This window comes from Scaptodrosophila lebanonensis, unplaced genomic scaffold (assembly GCF_003285725.1).
Source record: "Scaptodrosophila lebanonensis strain 11010-0011.00,11010-0021.00 unplaced genomic scaffold, SlebRS2 tig00001412-arrow-pilon, whole genome shotgun sequence".
In the NCBI taxonomy this organism is placed as follows: Eukaryota; Metazoa; Arthropoda; class Insecta; order Diptera; family Drosophilidae; genus Scaptodrosophila; species Scaptodrosophila lebanonensis.
This window is the reverse complement of record NW_022060739.1, coordinates 7,605,999-7,621,709: the sequence shown is the minus strand read 5'-3', so window position 1 is coordinate 7,621,709 and position 15,711 is coordinate 7,605,999. Positions and strand designations below refer to the sequence as shown.

General features: G+C 36.0%; 1 protein-coding gene across 1 annotated transcript in view; it reads left to right on the top strand.

Moving 5' to 3' along the window:
* Positions 1-15,711, top strand: part of LOC115631927 (cGMP-dependent protein kinase, isozyme 2 forms cD4/T1/T3A/T3B) — a 53,326-nt gene that overhangs the window by 22,879 nt on the left and 14,736 nt on the right. The window contains exon 3 of the mRNA XM_030528778.1: positions 8,956-9,122. Coding sequence (XP_030384638.1) covers positions 8,956-9,122 — 167 coding nt within the window. The remainder of the gene's footprint in view (positions 1-8,955; positions 9,123-15,711) is intronic.

Sequence of the window (15,711 nt, the reverse complement as noted above, 5' to 3'; positions counted from 1 at the left end):
GCTGAAAATTTCCGTTTGATGCGTTTAGGTTTTAAACTTTATGTAATGGTTTTAACTCAAACTTGTTTAAGTGCGCGAAATAGGTGTATTAACAATGTTGTGTAGTAATTGAATATTTGACTACAAATTTTCGATTGAAAAACATTTAGGCCTAACCCTTTTTCTAATGGACTTATGTTACTAACTCAAACTTTTTCCCAATTGTGTAAAAGCCGTATTCAGTGTGTGAAAGAAGTGGATAAACAGTGTTGTGTAATATAACTAAATAAATGCAAATTAGTCAGTACTTTTCTTGATCGACTATTAGTTGCTATATTCGCAATTTTCGCAAACAATATAGTTTGGGTTGTTAAATCAGCTCCGCATTAAAGCTTACTATAATTGAACTCTAGGTTAGGTTAGGACTCATTAAAATAGAGTTCTTTGTATTAAAGAATTATTTTTTTCTATGTTCGAAATTTTCAAAAACAGCTCTGCTTTTAATAATGCTAACTAAAGGTTACTATAATAGAACTCTAACTAAAACTAATATTGTCTTAAGGCCACAATCAAGAGGTATTTACTTAAGTACTTTTGTTGATCCTATAAAAATGTACTGAAAAACTTGGATTCACTTAAAAAAAAAAGAGCTCTTTGTATAAAAAATACATTTCTTTCTATATTTGAAATTTTCAAAAACAACATATTTTGGGTTGTTAAATCATCCCTGCTTTTAAAAATGCTAACAAAAAGTTACTAAAATTGAACTCTAACTAAAACTAATATTGTCTTGGGGGTCCAATAAGGCCGCAATCAAGAGGTATTTACTTAAGTACTTTTGTTGATCCTATAAAAACGTACTGAAAAAATTAGTTCTTTGTATTAAAAATACATTTTTTGACTGCGTGGGCAAATGTGTCTTTTTGCAAATCTCTTTGTTGATATGTTTATTTCCAGACACAATGAATTATTTCTTCATCGTTAGACATAATCCATAAAAAAAGATTTCCCAAAGTATAAATATTGTGCTTTAATTCACAAATTCGAAATTCCAATGGAAAAAAGTTGTTTATGATGGAAGAGACGTTGCCGGGCCTGCACTGCACATAAAATAAGGCGCTCTCATTATCAGCACTATCATCATGATGCTGACGATCGGCTTTGGCATTAGCGTCATCATGACGATCATAATCAAAATCAGGGCGTCGCACAATGTCTTCATTAAAAATTGCCGCTGACAGTCGCACACACACACACACGTCAGACACACACATACACGTACAAGTTCAGAGTACGGCAAATCCCAGTGGGCACGAGTGGCCTTCGTCGGTGACAGTGTCGCACCCGTATAGCCGCTATAGTCGCTATAGCCGCCATATCCACGATAGCCACTGCCAACTGGCAGCCAGCACGCTTCCATTGCGTCACATGCGGTATATTTCTGTATGCGCCGTCGCTTTTGTTTTTAACAATTTTTATTAAAACTTGGCCGAAACGAAAACTTGAAAAAAAATCACAGTTGCCACATTCGTTCCGTATGAGAAATGGCGCGTCGAAAAAAAAGCCGCGAAAATGCGTGGGTGCGCTGATATTTTCAGATTTCGCTTTTCACACTTACCACAGTCTGGCCACTTTTTGTCTAGAACCGGACCCAGCAATGCGCTATTTCGATCCGCAATAGCAACAGCAACAACAACAACATGCAGCATCCAGCATCAACAATTAGCTCTGCTAGTCTTGCCATCTCTCCACTTGATTTTTGTTTGTTTGTTTGTTCGCCTAAACAAACATAAACATTTACTTTTGCTGTCGACTGATGTTGCTGCTATTGTTGTTGTTGTTGTTGCTGTGGTCTTGCGATTGTTGCTTGTGGCTTCCTGTTGGCAATAGTGGCTAATTTTTCCGAGCAGACACGTGTGCCTAAGTGGCAATAATATTGGCACAGTGATCACAGCTTAGAGGTCAGCAGTGTGTTGGTCTAAATAGTAGAAATGATAAATACAAATGGATACTAAGCCATTATGAGAATATGTGTCGATTTCCTCAAATGTAGGCAGTTGAGGTTTTCATTTAAAAATACACCTAATTCTGTTTTTACACGGTTTGAACATTAAAAATGTTATACTTGTATATGGTTGTACGAATTTATTCCATTTATCAAGATTCAAAATAATATATGATCAATGTCTTCTTTACAAGACTTTCTTTGGCACCAATCTACCGTGTAAAAACAGAATTAGGTATAATCTTTAAAATATTTTTAATAGAAGATACACCTTTTTCTTGTTGATAAGCAAAGCATGAGTCATGCAGTTGGATTAATTCTTTCAGTCATGGTGGCATGAAAGTTGTGATAAAATTATGGAGCACTATCATATTCTTTCAAACACGGAACGAGCATTTCATTCAAATTGCATCTTCACAGTAACTGAACTTTGCATAAAATCTTTTCTTATCTTACTATGGAGAATTTAAAGATTATACTTTAAAACGCGCAAAAAGTCTTCATTTACTTAACTTTCTTAAAATCTACTCGCACTCTAAAAATTTAATGATCGTTCAGTACTAATAACTTGCTTACTACAAATACGATATTAGATATTCTTGGGGATGTATTAGCATCATCTGCAACGGTTTCTTCGTTGTCTCTTAATTATCAATTACAGCATGTTTTATTATTAGTTTCTTATTCTTGACCCACATGGTAGTACTCTGCAGACTCTTTATTACTCGAATAATCATGTTTGATAGTTTGGGCAATCCTTTTTTTTAGTCCTAATAATACTTTCAGGGACTGGATCTGTGTGATCTCTAATAAGTTAGTATTTGGTTCATTGTGATCTCTTTAATCCTGGCTCACCGTCTGGTACTTTAAATTTTCTTCTTTGTTCGTCCTCCATTCAAACATCTGGCCTCACTTGAATGGAAGATGACTATACATACTTTCGGGGACTGGATCTCTATTTTTACCAATATGGTTGCACTTTATTGTTCTATTGGTTCCTTGTGGTCTTTATTGTCCCTCAACTATTAAATCTCTTGTCCTTACTTTAATAAAAGGATGACCTGATGGAAGATTGCCTTATACGCTAATACTTTCTACGACTCGATTTCCATGATCACCAATAAGGTAACGCAACGTTATTCAACTCTTTAATAATTGGTTCTTTATAGACGGTGTACTCCCACAAATTTGTACTCTTAGTTTCTGAATTATTCAGCCCAACTTAATTTGGAAGATAATCCGCTGAATGCAGAGATAAACATACAGAAGAAGCTATCTTTCATTTATGATGCTAAATTGAAAATCTACCCACACACCTCTTCATCTCACTCGTTCCACAATATTACCAACAATCTGCCACTTTGGACAGTTTAGTCATACTACAAGTATAATACTCATACGCATATAGCAAGTTATCATTGGACCCCCACTGTGCACGCAGTACGAATTGCTTTACCATATTCTGGCATTATTTATTAGATGTCCCCGTTGAAAGCTGCAATGCGACATATGCAGCGTGTAAATTGCCAAAAAGACAGCCACACACAAACAAATAAACAAACAAAACTACACACACACACACACACACACACACACACACACACATACATACAGCCATAACAAATAGCCGACAACGGGCAACAGCTTGGCAATAATGGCCAACAGTTGGTCAACTTACAGACATGAATTGGCTGGCTGTGTTGGCCAGGCCTACGGCGCTTTTGATTTATGCCATGCAAGTGTCAAAAAGTGTCCTGTTGCCGTCGCCAGGCAGTGTCGGCACAGATTTTTGGTTGCACACAAAGTCTGGCTATGACGCCAACACCGACGCCAATCTTGGCCGCCGGCCATGTCGCATTAGATCTTGGTTTATGCGCCCAGCCGACCCATTTATTGGCCGAATTGTTGTTGCACACTTCGATTCGGGCCCACAGTTAGATTTCAATTTGCCGCATTTTTCCGATTGTGTCAACAGTTCGTATGCATAAATTGCGTTTACTGCAAATTTGTGGCATTATTTACCGAAAACCGACCGATTTGCTGTCACGATATGGCCGGTCAATGCAATAAAGTAGGCAGCATAAATTTTGATCACAGATAATGATAAAGAAGGCGGTTATTCAGCATTTTGGCGCTGACTATGCAGAGGAGTTGCTGATGAGTTCACAACTTACAAGTCTTTATTGCAAAGGAATGCAATTTATTTATTTAAATGAGAACATTTGGAAGGCATTTATGCAAATGATTGAAAAGTAAATTTATAGCTAAAATAATGCTTGTTTTAAAACAATTGTTTTGTTGCCATGCAAGTGTATTTTTTTTTGGAAAAAGTAGCATAAAAAATGTAATCGTCATTTAACAAAAGTAAAATATTAGATGTGTATTAATAAATATTGTGCCCAGAGCGATTACCAGGAAATGGTGCTTTTCACAAAGATATGATTGATTTTTAAATACATTTTTTGTCGAATAATTTGACTCACAAACTGAAAATTGTAAGCAAATTAGGGGAAGAACACAATCATTGGAAACATAGAGAATCAGGTTTATTCTTAAAAAAAAAAAACAAACGAAGTAAATTAATTCGATTTGTATCCAAGAGGCTGCATCCACTGAGTCCTACCTTTTTGTATAAACTTACTTATCTTAGAATAGACATACAAGTATGTATTATGATTTTTACTTCCCACTTTTTAATCAGTGCTTATTGAGGACAGTTTTTAAATAAATTTTCGACTTGTTTTCTTACTCCTGCTTAATCTTCTTAGCTTGAATACTATTTTTCAATGTACTTAGTCTTACTTGTTTGTTTCTTCAACTTCATCTCTTGTTTTGTTTATTCACGAAAGAAGGGAAGAACTATTTGTTGGACTTATATTATTGTTATTTAGATTAATTTTGGCTGTTCGTTACTTCTATTGCATTCAATGGCTTTTTGTTGAGTAATCAACAGTTAAGTTAGCTTTAAAAGGCAGAATGTATGTAATATTAATGGTTGATTGCTAGCCTTGTATTCGTGATTCGTCAGTCTTATAGGAAGTAGAGTTATTCATTAACGTATTGAATTTCTTCCTTGAAGTCTTGACGATAAGGTTCAAGTTCTCATACTCCATACAAGAGAAATGGTGATGCATTTTTTTTTGTCATATGGCGGCTATTTTTGTTTTCAAGGGGAAGCTAACCTTCTGATTGCATTGCCTCTATATACAATACGTACTCAATCTGAAAGATTATGATGATACGGCAGAGCATAAGCTAAATAAGCATTTCATCTTTATGGCCTCAAAGGTTTGCCATAAAACAGAAAGCTTCTTTTTTTATCAGCACACGTTTTAAGCCACGTAACAACTAGCTGTTAAGCAAGTATTCTTTGAATTTGGTATAAACTTTGGTTCTACCATGTTGCTTCTTTGCTATTCAGCAGTAATTTATGTATCATCCTTTAAAGAATTATGACAAATGGCTCTTAAGTTGGAGTGCGAAATGTGGCCAGCACTTCGCACCTCACTTAACTTGTATTGGCCGTGTCCAGCAGCTGTGTTTGTCAAGTGCAAAAAAGTCGGCCTCACCCTGAAAGAGCACACACAGCTACTTCATTTAATTGTCAACAGCATTTGGCTGTCGCTAATAACTGTTTGCACTTTCAATTTTGGCGTCGTAATTGAACGCACCCGCAACTGTTACGTTAAACGTCTCGGTATCTTGGCATGCTGGGCGCCTTGGGTATTGCGGCAGATAAATAGAAAAAAAAAAATAAAAAAAATAGAAAAATAGGTGCAGCTAGCGGCGAGTGACGTTCACATACATGCCCGACATGCCTTGGCACACATAAAATCAAATTTACGCACAAATATAGTCATATAAATGGTTATAGCTTCCGACAACTGGAACGCACGCCCCGTAGGTCTAATTGAAGCTATTAATTGTTATATGTGGCATACCTATAAGTGGCACCGAATTGCAAACCAAACCGAAACGTGCCTCTGCATCTGAATCGGAGTCTACCGTACGAGCACACATACATACATATGTATGTATATATGTCTGTGTGCCTGCATGTCCCCAAAGATAATTTACGCATAAAAAGCGCATTCGTTGGCGTGGAAAAGCGCCGCGGGTGTTGCTACAACAGCCAACACCAACTAGACGCAAGACTATGCCACGCTACGCACCATGCAACAAACAACATGCACCACCAATGGCGTTCAACAAACGACAACGATGGCCCGAACTAGTTTCATCCAATTGGCGGGTTTTAGAGATGAGCAACAAAGCGTTTCAAAAGTTGTCAATACAATTCGAATTGTGGGTTTTTCAAACATCAGTTATTAATATTTTTGATTAGATTAGACCAGAATTGCATAAATACAGCGGAAATACAAGACCGAGCAGCTATTAAAGATATGAGCTTATCAATATTGGACAACAAATACAAATGGAACAATGTGGATTTAATTTCCATTATCTCTTGTATATCAATTATTGCTATTTATATAGAAAAAAAAAATATATTTATAAACGGACACATTTAAGTTTTTATTTTTGTATTTTAATAAAATGTAAAAAGCTGCAAATAATTGCGAGAAAACTATTCTATTTTCACTTGGTAGCAATTAGTTGTTGACAAAACTATAATTACAAAATAAATTGAGCGCCACCTTCTGCACAATTGTTATATATACATATATACATATTATCAAATGTATTGAAAGGGTTGATTTATATATATACATATATATTAATTTTTACTTAATAATTGCTGCCAAGACCTTGAAATCCAAACAAATCGGCGATAATTGTGAAATTTCGATTTAAGATAAGTAAGAGCAGAAAAACAAATAATTTGATTAATTTCGCAAACTAAAACATTTTCTTTACTGAAAAAATATCTAAAATAACTCTGAAATAGCTAAGTAAAATATGGTTTTTGCAATCTAAAACAAATTAGAACAAGTAAGAACTGTCTAATTATTTTATTAGTGTTCTGCTTCAAACGACTTTTTGGGATTTACATTACGAGGCCTTCTTTTGAAATAACATAAATTTGTGTGCAAATTATTTGCATGTCGCTCCGAAGCTTTAAGAAGCTTAACTGAATTTTGAAAACTTGACATTGATTGAAAATCATTTTCTACCAGATCAGTTTTTTAAAACTTTTTATTTGGCAAGTATTGGTAAAATATTAGGTGATAATTGAAAATCGTTTTTTACTATAATTATCTTTCCTAATTTTCTTTCACTTATTCACACTCGCTTTCTTCATTTTAAGAATCATTATGGAATCTTATTTTAAAACAAAATGAAATACAATGATAAAATTGCTTATTTGTTCTTGATCACGTCACAACCATCATGGCAGAACATTTCATAATTGTCCTCCATAGGACATATCTTAAATAAAAAATAAAGATTTATAAAAAAAAAAAAATTTATTCTTGATTGAATACGTAATCATGTTTTCTAAATTTATCTGTTCATGAATTTTACAATTCAAAATTATATTAGTTTCATTTTTTGTAAATTGTTGAGTTCAAGCTGTGTAAAAACTGCAATTTCTTATAATTTCAAGTCGATGTGAGTGTGAAAAATAAATTTAAATTCATAAATAAAATACAATTTACAATTAATATGAATATGGTCAATCGCAAAACTACCATAAATATCTCTAGTATAGAATTCTCTATAATTCTTGACGTGTTGAAAATCTGCTTGTATAACACTAATTTACTAAATTTCTTATTCTTCTTCCATTTGTGTGCAAAAGTTTCGATCGAGTTACTTTTTATTCTCAGCCCCAAGTCCATCTCTAGCGACCTGTCGTGTCTTGGCGCTGGCGTTGAAATCTAATACGCATTTTTCTTTCGCAAAATCGTTGCTGCGCTCGCAAAAATTAAAGCTGTCGCTACATGGCGGCAGCGGTGGAGGCAGCGTCACGTCGGCGCTTCCTAGCTACAATGCGCCCAATGATAGTCACGGGTCGACCTGCTGCCTGCACCCCAGTGTGTGCCCCCTTTGCCGCCAGTCTGCCTGCGTGCCGCCTGGCCTAGTCGTGAGTGGCATATCTGGTTGCTGGCCTGTCATGCATATTTAGTTGTATGAAAAATTAATTGCCGAAAATTTGTGGTGTGTGCTTGTGTGTGTGTGCTGCAATTTGTGGCACCTGCCGCACTTAGAGGTGTTGCAGTTGCATTTGCCAGACACCGCAGGCGTCTTGGACTTTGCCACAACTCATCATTAATGCGACCTGAGCGTTCTAATTTCGGCAGCCGGTCGCTTTGTCATTAGTTGTTGCTGGCTTGGGCTGGCATTCCTGCGCATGCGCGCAACGACAACAGCTACAAATTGGGTGACTGCCTCTGCCCCGTGCGCCATCCCCAGACGTCGCCACCGTTGCACGCCCGCCATGGCTTTAATTAATCGGCCCGGTTGGTCTGCACTGTGTGCAAGTTGTCAAATTCGCTGACAGATAAAGTCATTTGACATTTACAGGCATGAGCAACATGGCCGTGCCATGTGCAATGCGCAAGCCTGCCCCCACTCCCCACTCCCCGCTCCACTCCACCCGCTCCGGTCCACCCGCAGCCTCTTGTCCTGTCCTCGGTAGCCAATCGCATAGCCAAGCATACAATTTTCAAATTTGTATTAATTTCATATCGCATGCCAATACACAATATCTGCCGCGTTTTGCGGCTCTGGCTCTCCATGCGTTTGTCTTGCTTTTGGGCCAATCGGCCGTGGCGAACGAGATAAAACGATTTATATGTGTCAGCGTTAAAATTAATTGGTTTGCTGGTACTGGTGCTGGTGGCTAGCCATAATTCTCATAATCGAAGCAGTTGCTACCACATTCGGAGTCGAATTGGTCGAATTGAACTCGTGCCTAAATTTTACGGTTGGCCATTTATGACAGCTTTGCCAATTTTAATTTAAAATTAATCATCAATTTAATTTCCATTTCCTATCTCTTGCAGTTCCCGTGAACTAATCAAATCGGCCATTTTGGATAATGATTTCATGAAGAATTTAGACCTGACACAAATACGTGAAATTGTCGATTGCATGTATCCTGTGAAATATCCAGCCAAGAATCTAATCATCAAGGAGGGCGATGTGGGCAGCATTGTTTATGTTATGGAAGGTAAGTTGATGCAATTTTTCTCAAGTTATAGAAATTATAAATAGAAGTTTTATTTTTATTATAACTTAAGTACTTAATAATAGTAATACTAGTATCTCCAAAAGAATAATAATTATATTATTCAAAGCATGTATTTGCATTTAAGTTAAGTAATCCTTTTTGGTAAACTTTAAGTTAATAGAGTGACTATTCTTTAAGAAAGGACAATTATAGTACGCAGATGAAAGTCTTGAAATTTAAGAATCTGCTGCATATTTGTTTCCGAGTTTTTGAAGCTTGAAGGTAATTAGATATTAAGTAAGATATCATTGATTTTTATCGATACTGAAAGCATTCCTCTTCCGTATTGAAACCGTTCTTAACTTTTTTAAAGACTATATTTCTTACTAGCACACTGGGAAGAACTAAAATTTTATAGATTGTTAGGTTGCATCGGATTTTTTAAAAGCAGTGGACTAAACCTATCGACCAGACTTAAAACATAACTTAAATGACTTTCACCAAATACCGGACATAGTACGAAGCCTTGTAGACCTTACAAATTTTAAATTTATTAAATTTATTTAAAATTTTTGATTCCATTTTCTAATAAGTAGACTTGACTCACTTTTAAAATTTTTGTTTTTAAATATGTGAAAAATATATAAATACAATTTTTTAAGCTTTCATTCCTTTTTTTAACAACCAAAAACATAACCTTGGCTATATCTTTTACCGCAAACATTTTAGATAATAAATCTGCTAGTGCATCTATTTCTGCCGCGAAATTTTAAAATTTTTTTAGATATTCTATACGAACATTCCGAATGAACTGAAAATTCTCTTCTTAAATCGTTAATATTATACTCAAATATTTTATTTTTTATAAACAATTATTTACAATTTATTAAACTAGTATTCTGCTATGAATATGGCAACTTTAACTTAGTTGTTAAAAATTAAAGGGGAATACAAAGTTGTCCATATTATATATCTATATATAGGACACACTTAAATCTACCTATACACATATTAATACAACTGATTGTAGATTAAATGCGGAATATATTTTATGATATTACTTTAAATATTTTACACAAGGGATCTCGTGGGGAGATCCTGTCATCCTCAATATTAATAAATTCTTGAACGTGCCCTTAAAAGTATGCTGCAAATTTGAGTCAACACACTCGTCCAAAAATGGCGATTTTTCTACCTCCCCAGAAGTATGCAGCAGAATGCAAGCCACACTTAATTTAATTTTTGCGCTCTTGCTGTGCGCACTGCAGGCGCGATCACCCACAGCTAATGGCAGCTGCCACATGGCCTACAGAGCCCCACCTCTGGTCCACCCCTTTCGAGATCGCTCAACTAGTTGTTGCAGATAAGCCCGATGCCGTATTCTCCAGTCGAAGCCGGCTGCACGTGTGCTCTGAAACGCTCGTGTGTGTATCTACGAGTTTGAACATGGAGTTTGACTTTGTGGCAAGCATTGCTGGTCGTGTGTTGCGGGTCACACCCACGCTCGCAGAGAAGTTCACAGCGCGCCCAAGTAAAATGTCAGTACTTGCGCAAAAAAAATTTATTGAGTTTATTTTTATTAATTTATTTATTATTTTTTTTTTTTTGCAATTTTCCTTTCAATTTTGATCACGTTTATGTGTTTGCTTTGCAGTTGTTGCTCTTGGCTTATTGTTGATGTTGTTGTTGCTTCTTACACCCATTTCAGGGTGTGCTAGGCATTTAGGTTGCTTGCCAAGCTCTTTTAACTAATTGTGGTATTAAATATTTGCACGACATGGCAGCGCTGGGGTTTCTGTTTATTTACGTGCTCGGCTTCTGCGAATTAACAACCGGTTGTTTTTGCTGCATTAGTGTTAATTTAATATGTGACTTTTACGTATTAGCATTAACATTTTAATTGCGTTCGCAAGAGCTGCGGTACATATACAATAAAATAGACAATAAAATGAAAATGCGGGCGCACTTGATGTGCAGAGTAGAGTGGAGCGAAGTGGAATGAAATGAAGGTGAATGCTTCCTTGAAACTCTGTGTTCAACATGCAACATATCGCTATTTCGGCGATGCTTCCTTAATCTCAGCACCCGCACTTGACTACCGGCTGAGGCACAGCTGCCGTCAGTCTTTGTTGCACTCAGCTTGCAATCACTCCGGTGAGCAGATGTCACTGAGCACTGCCTTGCTGCATATCAATTACTCAGAGCCTAGAGAGAACGCAGAGTGGCTTACTCAAACGTGCCACATATGTATGTATGTATGTATGTGTTCCGAAAATTCAGCAACACATGTGTCTCTGCCAATTAAAACTGGTTCTGCTTGATTTCTTGATGCCCTACTTGTGGCTTAGAGACCATTTACAATGTTTGTAACGAGTATATGAAGATAAGGAACTTCTAACGAAACACATAAGGTATATTTGAAGGAAATTCACTCAAAAATTAATTTATCTATGAATAAATTTGCAAATTTCTACGTTCATTTATCAACCTAAGTGTTTAAAAATATATATTTATTTAATATCATACTCGTACTATAAGCTAGAGATTTGGAAAATCGTTAGCGTGGTCTATAATGAATTTTAAATGAATAAAACACCATTTCGAATACTATTTTGTAAATTAGTTAGTAATTAAGAGTTGAAAGCTAGATTATAGAACAGATTCCCATAGCAGAAATCAGACAATGAGAGATTAATAACAAAAAAAAAAAAAAAATAGAATAGAAATTTAAAATAAAACAGAAAATTAAGACAAAACGACAAATACTTATATATATAGTACTAGGCATAGCTAAAAGTAGGTTGAGAAAAAGATGAAGACAAAGCTATAATAACATAGAGACAAGGAAAACAAGTTAGTTTTTTTTTTTTTAAAAAAAGGGCCATCATATATTAGTGTCAATTCAATTTTGATTGGGAAGCTGAATATACTTGAAACACTATATAAATAATATACTATATATAAAAATACTACACAGCTGGATAGAATAATAGGTGTGAGAACATTTTTTTCAAAAAGCTTGCCTCTCATTTATATTCTATTTTTTCTCAAAAAATCAATTAGTTTTCAAAATAAACATACTTTAGCGACAAAACAAATAATAAACGGCTTTACAAGCTATTAAAAATAACTTAGCGTTTAGTTAATTCAAAAAGTACAAATATTTCGGCTGGACAGAATAATAGGTGTGTCTAAACAAAATTTGTAAAAAATATCGAAATATTGTACTGAATTGATTAGAGCACACGCCATTATTCTTGATGATTTTTTCGATTCCTGCAGACATAAAGGATATCAACTTCTAACAAATCTGTGAAAGGATGTTTCTATTTATTTATTTGTATTTTATTTTATTTAGTTTAACAATTAACATTAACAATAATTCTGTCGATTAATACCAATATTTTACCATAAAACCTACAAATTCATTGCCAGATCGACGGGATGGTCTGAAAAGTTCGTAACGAATGCTTTCAAACTAGACAAATCCATCGAAACACGAGGAACACCAAGAAATAATTTAATAGTGACCGACAACCGGTCATAAAATATTTTTCGCAGATGTACGGGCATAGCGCTTTCAAAAGTCGACCACGCCCTGCCGTATTTTCGGATTATTTTACCTGTTTGTGCGTCGCTCTCACGGCCGCGCACATGTTGTACTTAGTTTTTTGCAAAGTTCGCTCGCCCACTCACTCTCTCTGTTGTTGCTGTCAGTCGATGGCGCGCTCTCAGCGACGCTCTCTCACCTTCTTGGCTGCTAGATGGCTAACATCACAACAGACAGCAGCCGCGCTGCTGCTCAGTCGTTCGTCATTCGTTCAGCAGCCAGCGTAGCGAGGCAACGTGCGAGACGCATGCGCGCTTGGCCTGCAATACAGTAACAATTATAGCAACAACAACAACGATTGCAACAATTTCTCGTGTCGGTCGCTTGTTTCGTGTTTCTTGTGTTTTCGTTTATTGTGGTGTGCATTGCAGTTTTTGCATACAAACACACACACACACATAAGTACGCTTCGTTGCGCGCTAAATATTACAACAACAATAAAAGCGAAAACTAAAAGCAAAGTAGATGAAATAATATTTAATAATAATGCACATTATGGCACAACAACAATGCCGTTTTAACATGCTCGTAACAATATTATGCGCTATTTTCCAACACAATTACATAAACATTTCGCCGCATTCGCTGTTCTAAAAAGTCAACAACAACAACAACAACAGCAATAACAAAAAGCAATAGTTTCCCATACACATGTGTTGTTTACAAATGAAGTGAAAATAAAACCACCACAACAATAACAACAACAAGGCGAACGTTTAACACAAAATAATACATATGTAAAGGCAAAGCATGCGTGTGTTTTTGTGTTTTTGTTGTTTCCAATGAACTTGTTTTGGGTTTTTTTCTTCTTATCATTTATATTTTAAATAATTCTTGAAATTATTCAAGACACGAAAAGCAACAAAAACAACAAAAGTGAAAGTGTTTATAAGAAGAAACTAAATGCAGTTGCCGCGCCAAGCGCTGATAGCTCCTGAATATACAGTCTGTAGGTGTCTGTCTATATACAAACGAAAATACATACATACGGCGAGTATATGTATAAAATACATACATATGTATGTATGTATGTATGGAACGTATAGACAGTCACATTTGGTTTTCATTTTTTTCTCTTTTTTTTTGAACGATTGAACGTAAAGATCACTTGAAGAATTCCGGTTTGTGGTTTTCCTTTGTGGTTTTTGCCGTTGTGGTTGTTGTTATGGCTTTTTGCCGCTGACTGGCTGCTGCTTTATGTCTTTTCATACATACTCTGCACCCAAAAAGGTTAAAAGGGTATGCCAGGGTTCTGCCATATGCATGATACAAGTCAGGCGCGATCGAAGCCGTGACAGATAACACAAAATCTTATGGCATTACGAAACGAAACGAATGCATTTCAACGCTTAGCGGAGGTGCGAGACTTAACTTAAATTCTATAGAGTATATTGAGGTTAGAAGGAATGATAGATTATCTTTCTGTAATGACTAAATTATTCTTAAAATAATCTTTTCTTCTTTTCACGATTGATTCTACAATATCAGCAAAGCATTTGTTTTCAAAGTTTTTAAAATTTCGAAGCTGTGATAACAATTTGATGAATTGAAAAAAATTGAAAAATCCTCTATGGCTGTACCTTAGAACTCTTGCTCTTTATCAAGCAGATCCGTTATCGTAATATATCCTGTAGTGTCTTGTCCATGGCTGAGCTGAGAATCGAGGCAGATTTTACTCATAGCTAGGAGGAGACGAGAAGCTCTGGCATTACTCTTCAATTTCATCAAAATCTGCCGACTCTATGACACAAAACGTTTCTTTCCAATATATAAGATTTCATTTAGTAGTTTTAATAGATCAGTTATTAGGTGAGTTATTGTTTTTTCGCTGTTGAGTTTCTAAAACAAAGGCTGTTCGTATCTTCTCATCTATCTTTTCACAGCGATTGACTTGAACATTTGTTTTTTCCGCTCGTTTTCCCACCAAATTTTTTGTTGGCTGACATAACAGTTGGCTATAAATGACTCGCCCACTGATTTTAGGGTATTCCATAGTAGGACAGACATCAATCTACCTTTCCTACACATTGCTGCTGTTGCTGTAGTTGTTGTTATTTTCGTCTTGTGCATTGTATTTTGTCGGTCATTGGTCCGAAAAAAAGTGTAGAAATAAAAATGTATGGAAAATAATGATTTCGGCTACACCAAGAAAAGAAAAAACAAAAACCGAAAACCGAAACCAAAATAAAGTAATGCCAAATGTCGCGCTGGGGCCGAACGAAGCTGGGCTCATTTGGCCAAAACCTGATGTCTCACAGCACAACAACAACAACAACAGCAGCAGCATTAGCAATAATAGTCATAAAGACAATATCCCCTATGTCGCGGCTGGTCGTGCAAGAATGTGAGACAGCGATTGCTTTAGATAATAATTTTTGCCTTTTTTGCAATTTTGTTGTTGTTCTTTGCATGCTGCGAACAAATTAAAATGAAGCTAGAAAATGCGGAAGAGGTAGCTGGCCAAAAAGAATTTCTAACCGAATACTTGCCCGTAGAAATGATTTTCAGTTTAATATTAAATTAGAAATCGTGTGAAACATGAGCGGAACACGCCACAGTACGCAAGTAAAGAGACAATCGAGAGATCACGACGACAAAGGCGGTGGAAGAAAGACAGAAAAATGTTAGAAATAGAAACCGAAACTGTGTTAAAGAGTCTGGCATTTAGTTACGTTTGAATTCCGCCTAATGGTTGTCGCTTGACTCTCGACCATTAGTCATTTGCTTTAATCGATACTAGTTAGTTATACATAAGTCAGACGCGCGGCACTCTCACTTTTTAAGTCGCAGCCAGCTGGCAGGCAAATTTATATCGGGGCTTGGCAAATTGCTGGACTTTGTGATTAAGTAATGGCCAGCTCAAGGGTAGTCGCTGATTGAGAAATGATCGGACGGAAAACATAATTTTCAACTACCATACAACTCGGGGGCAGCTGTTAATCAATTAACAGCAAGTAGCTATAAAGAGTTTGTATTACG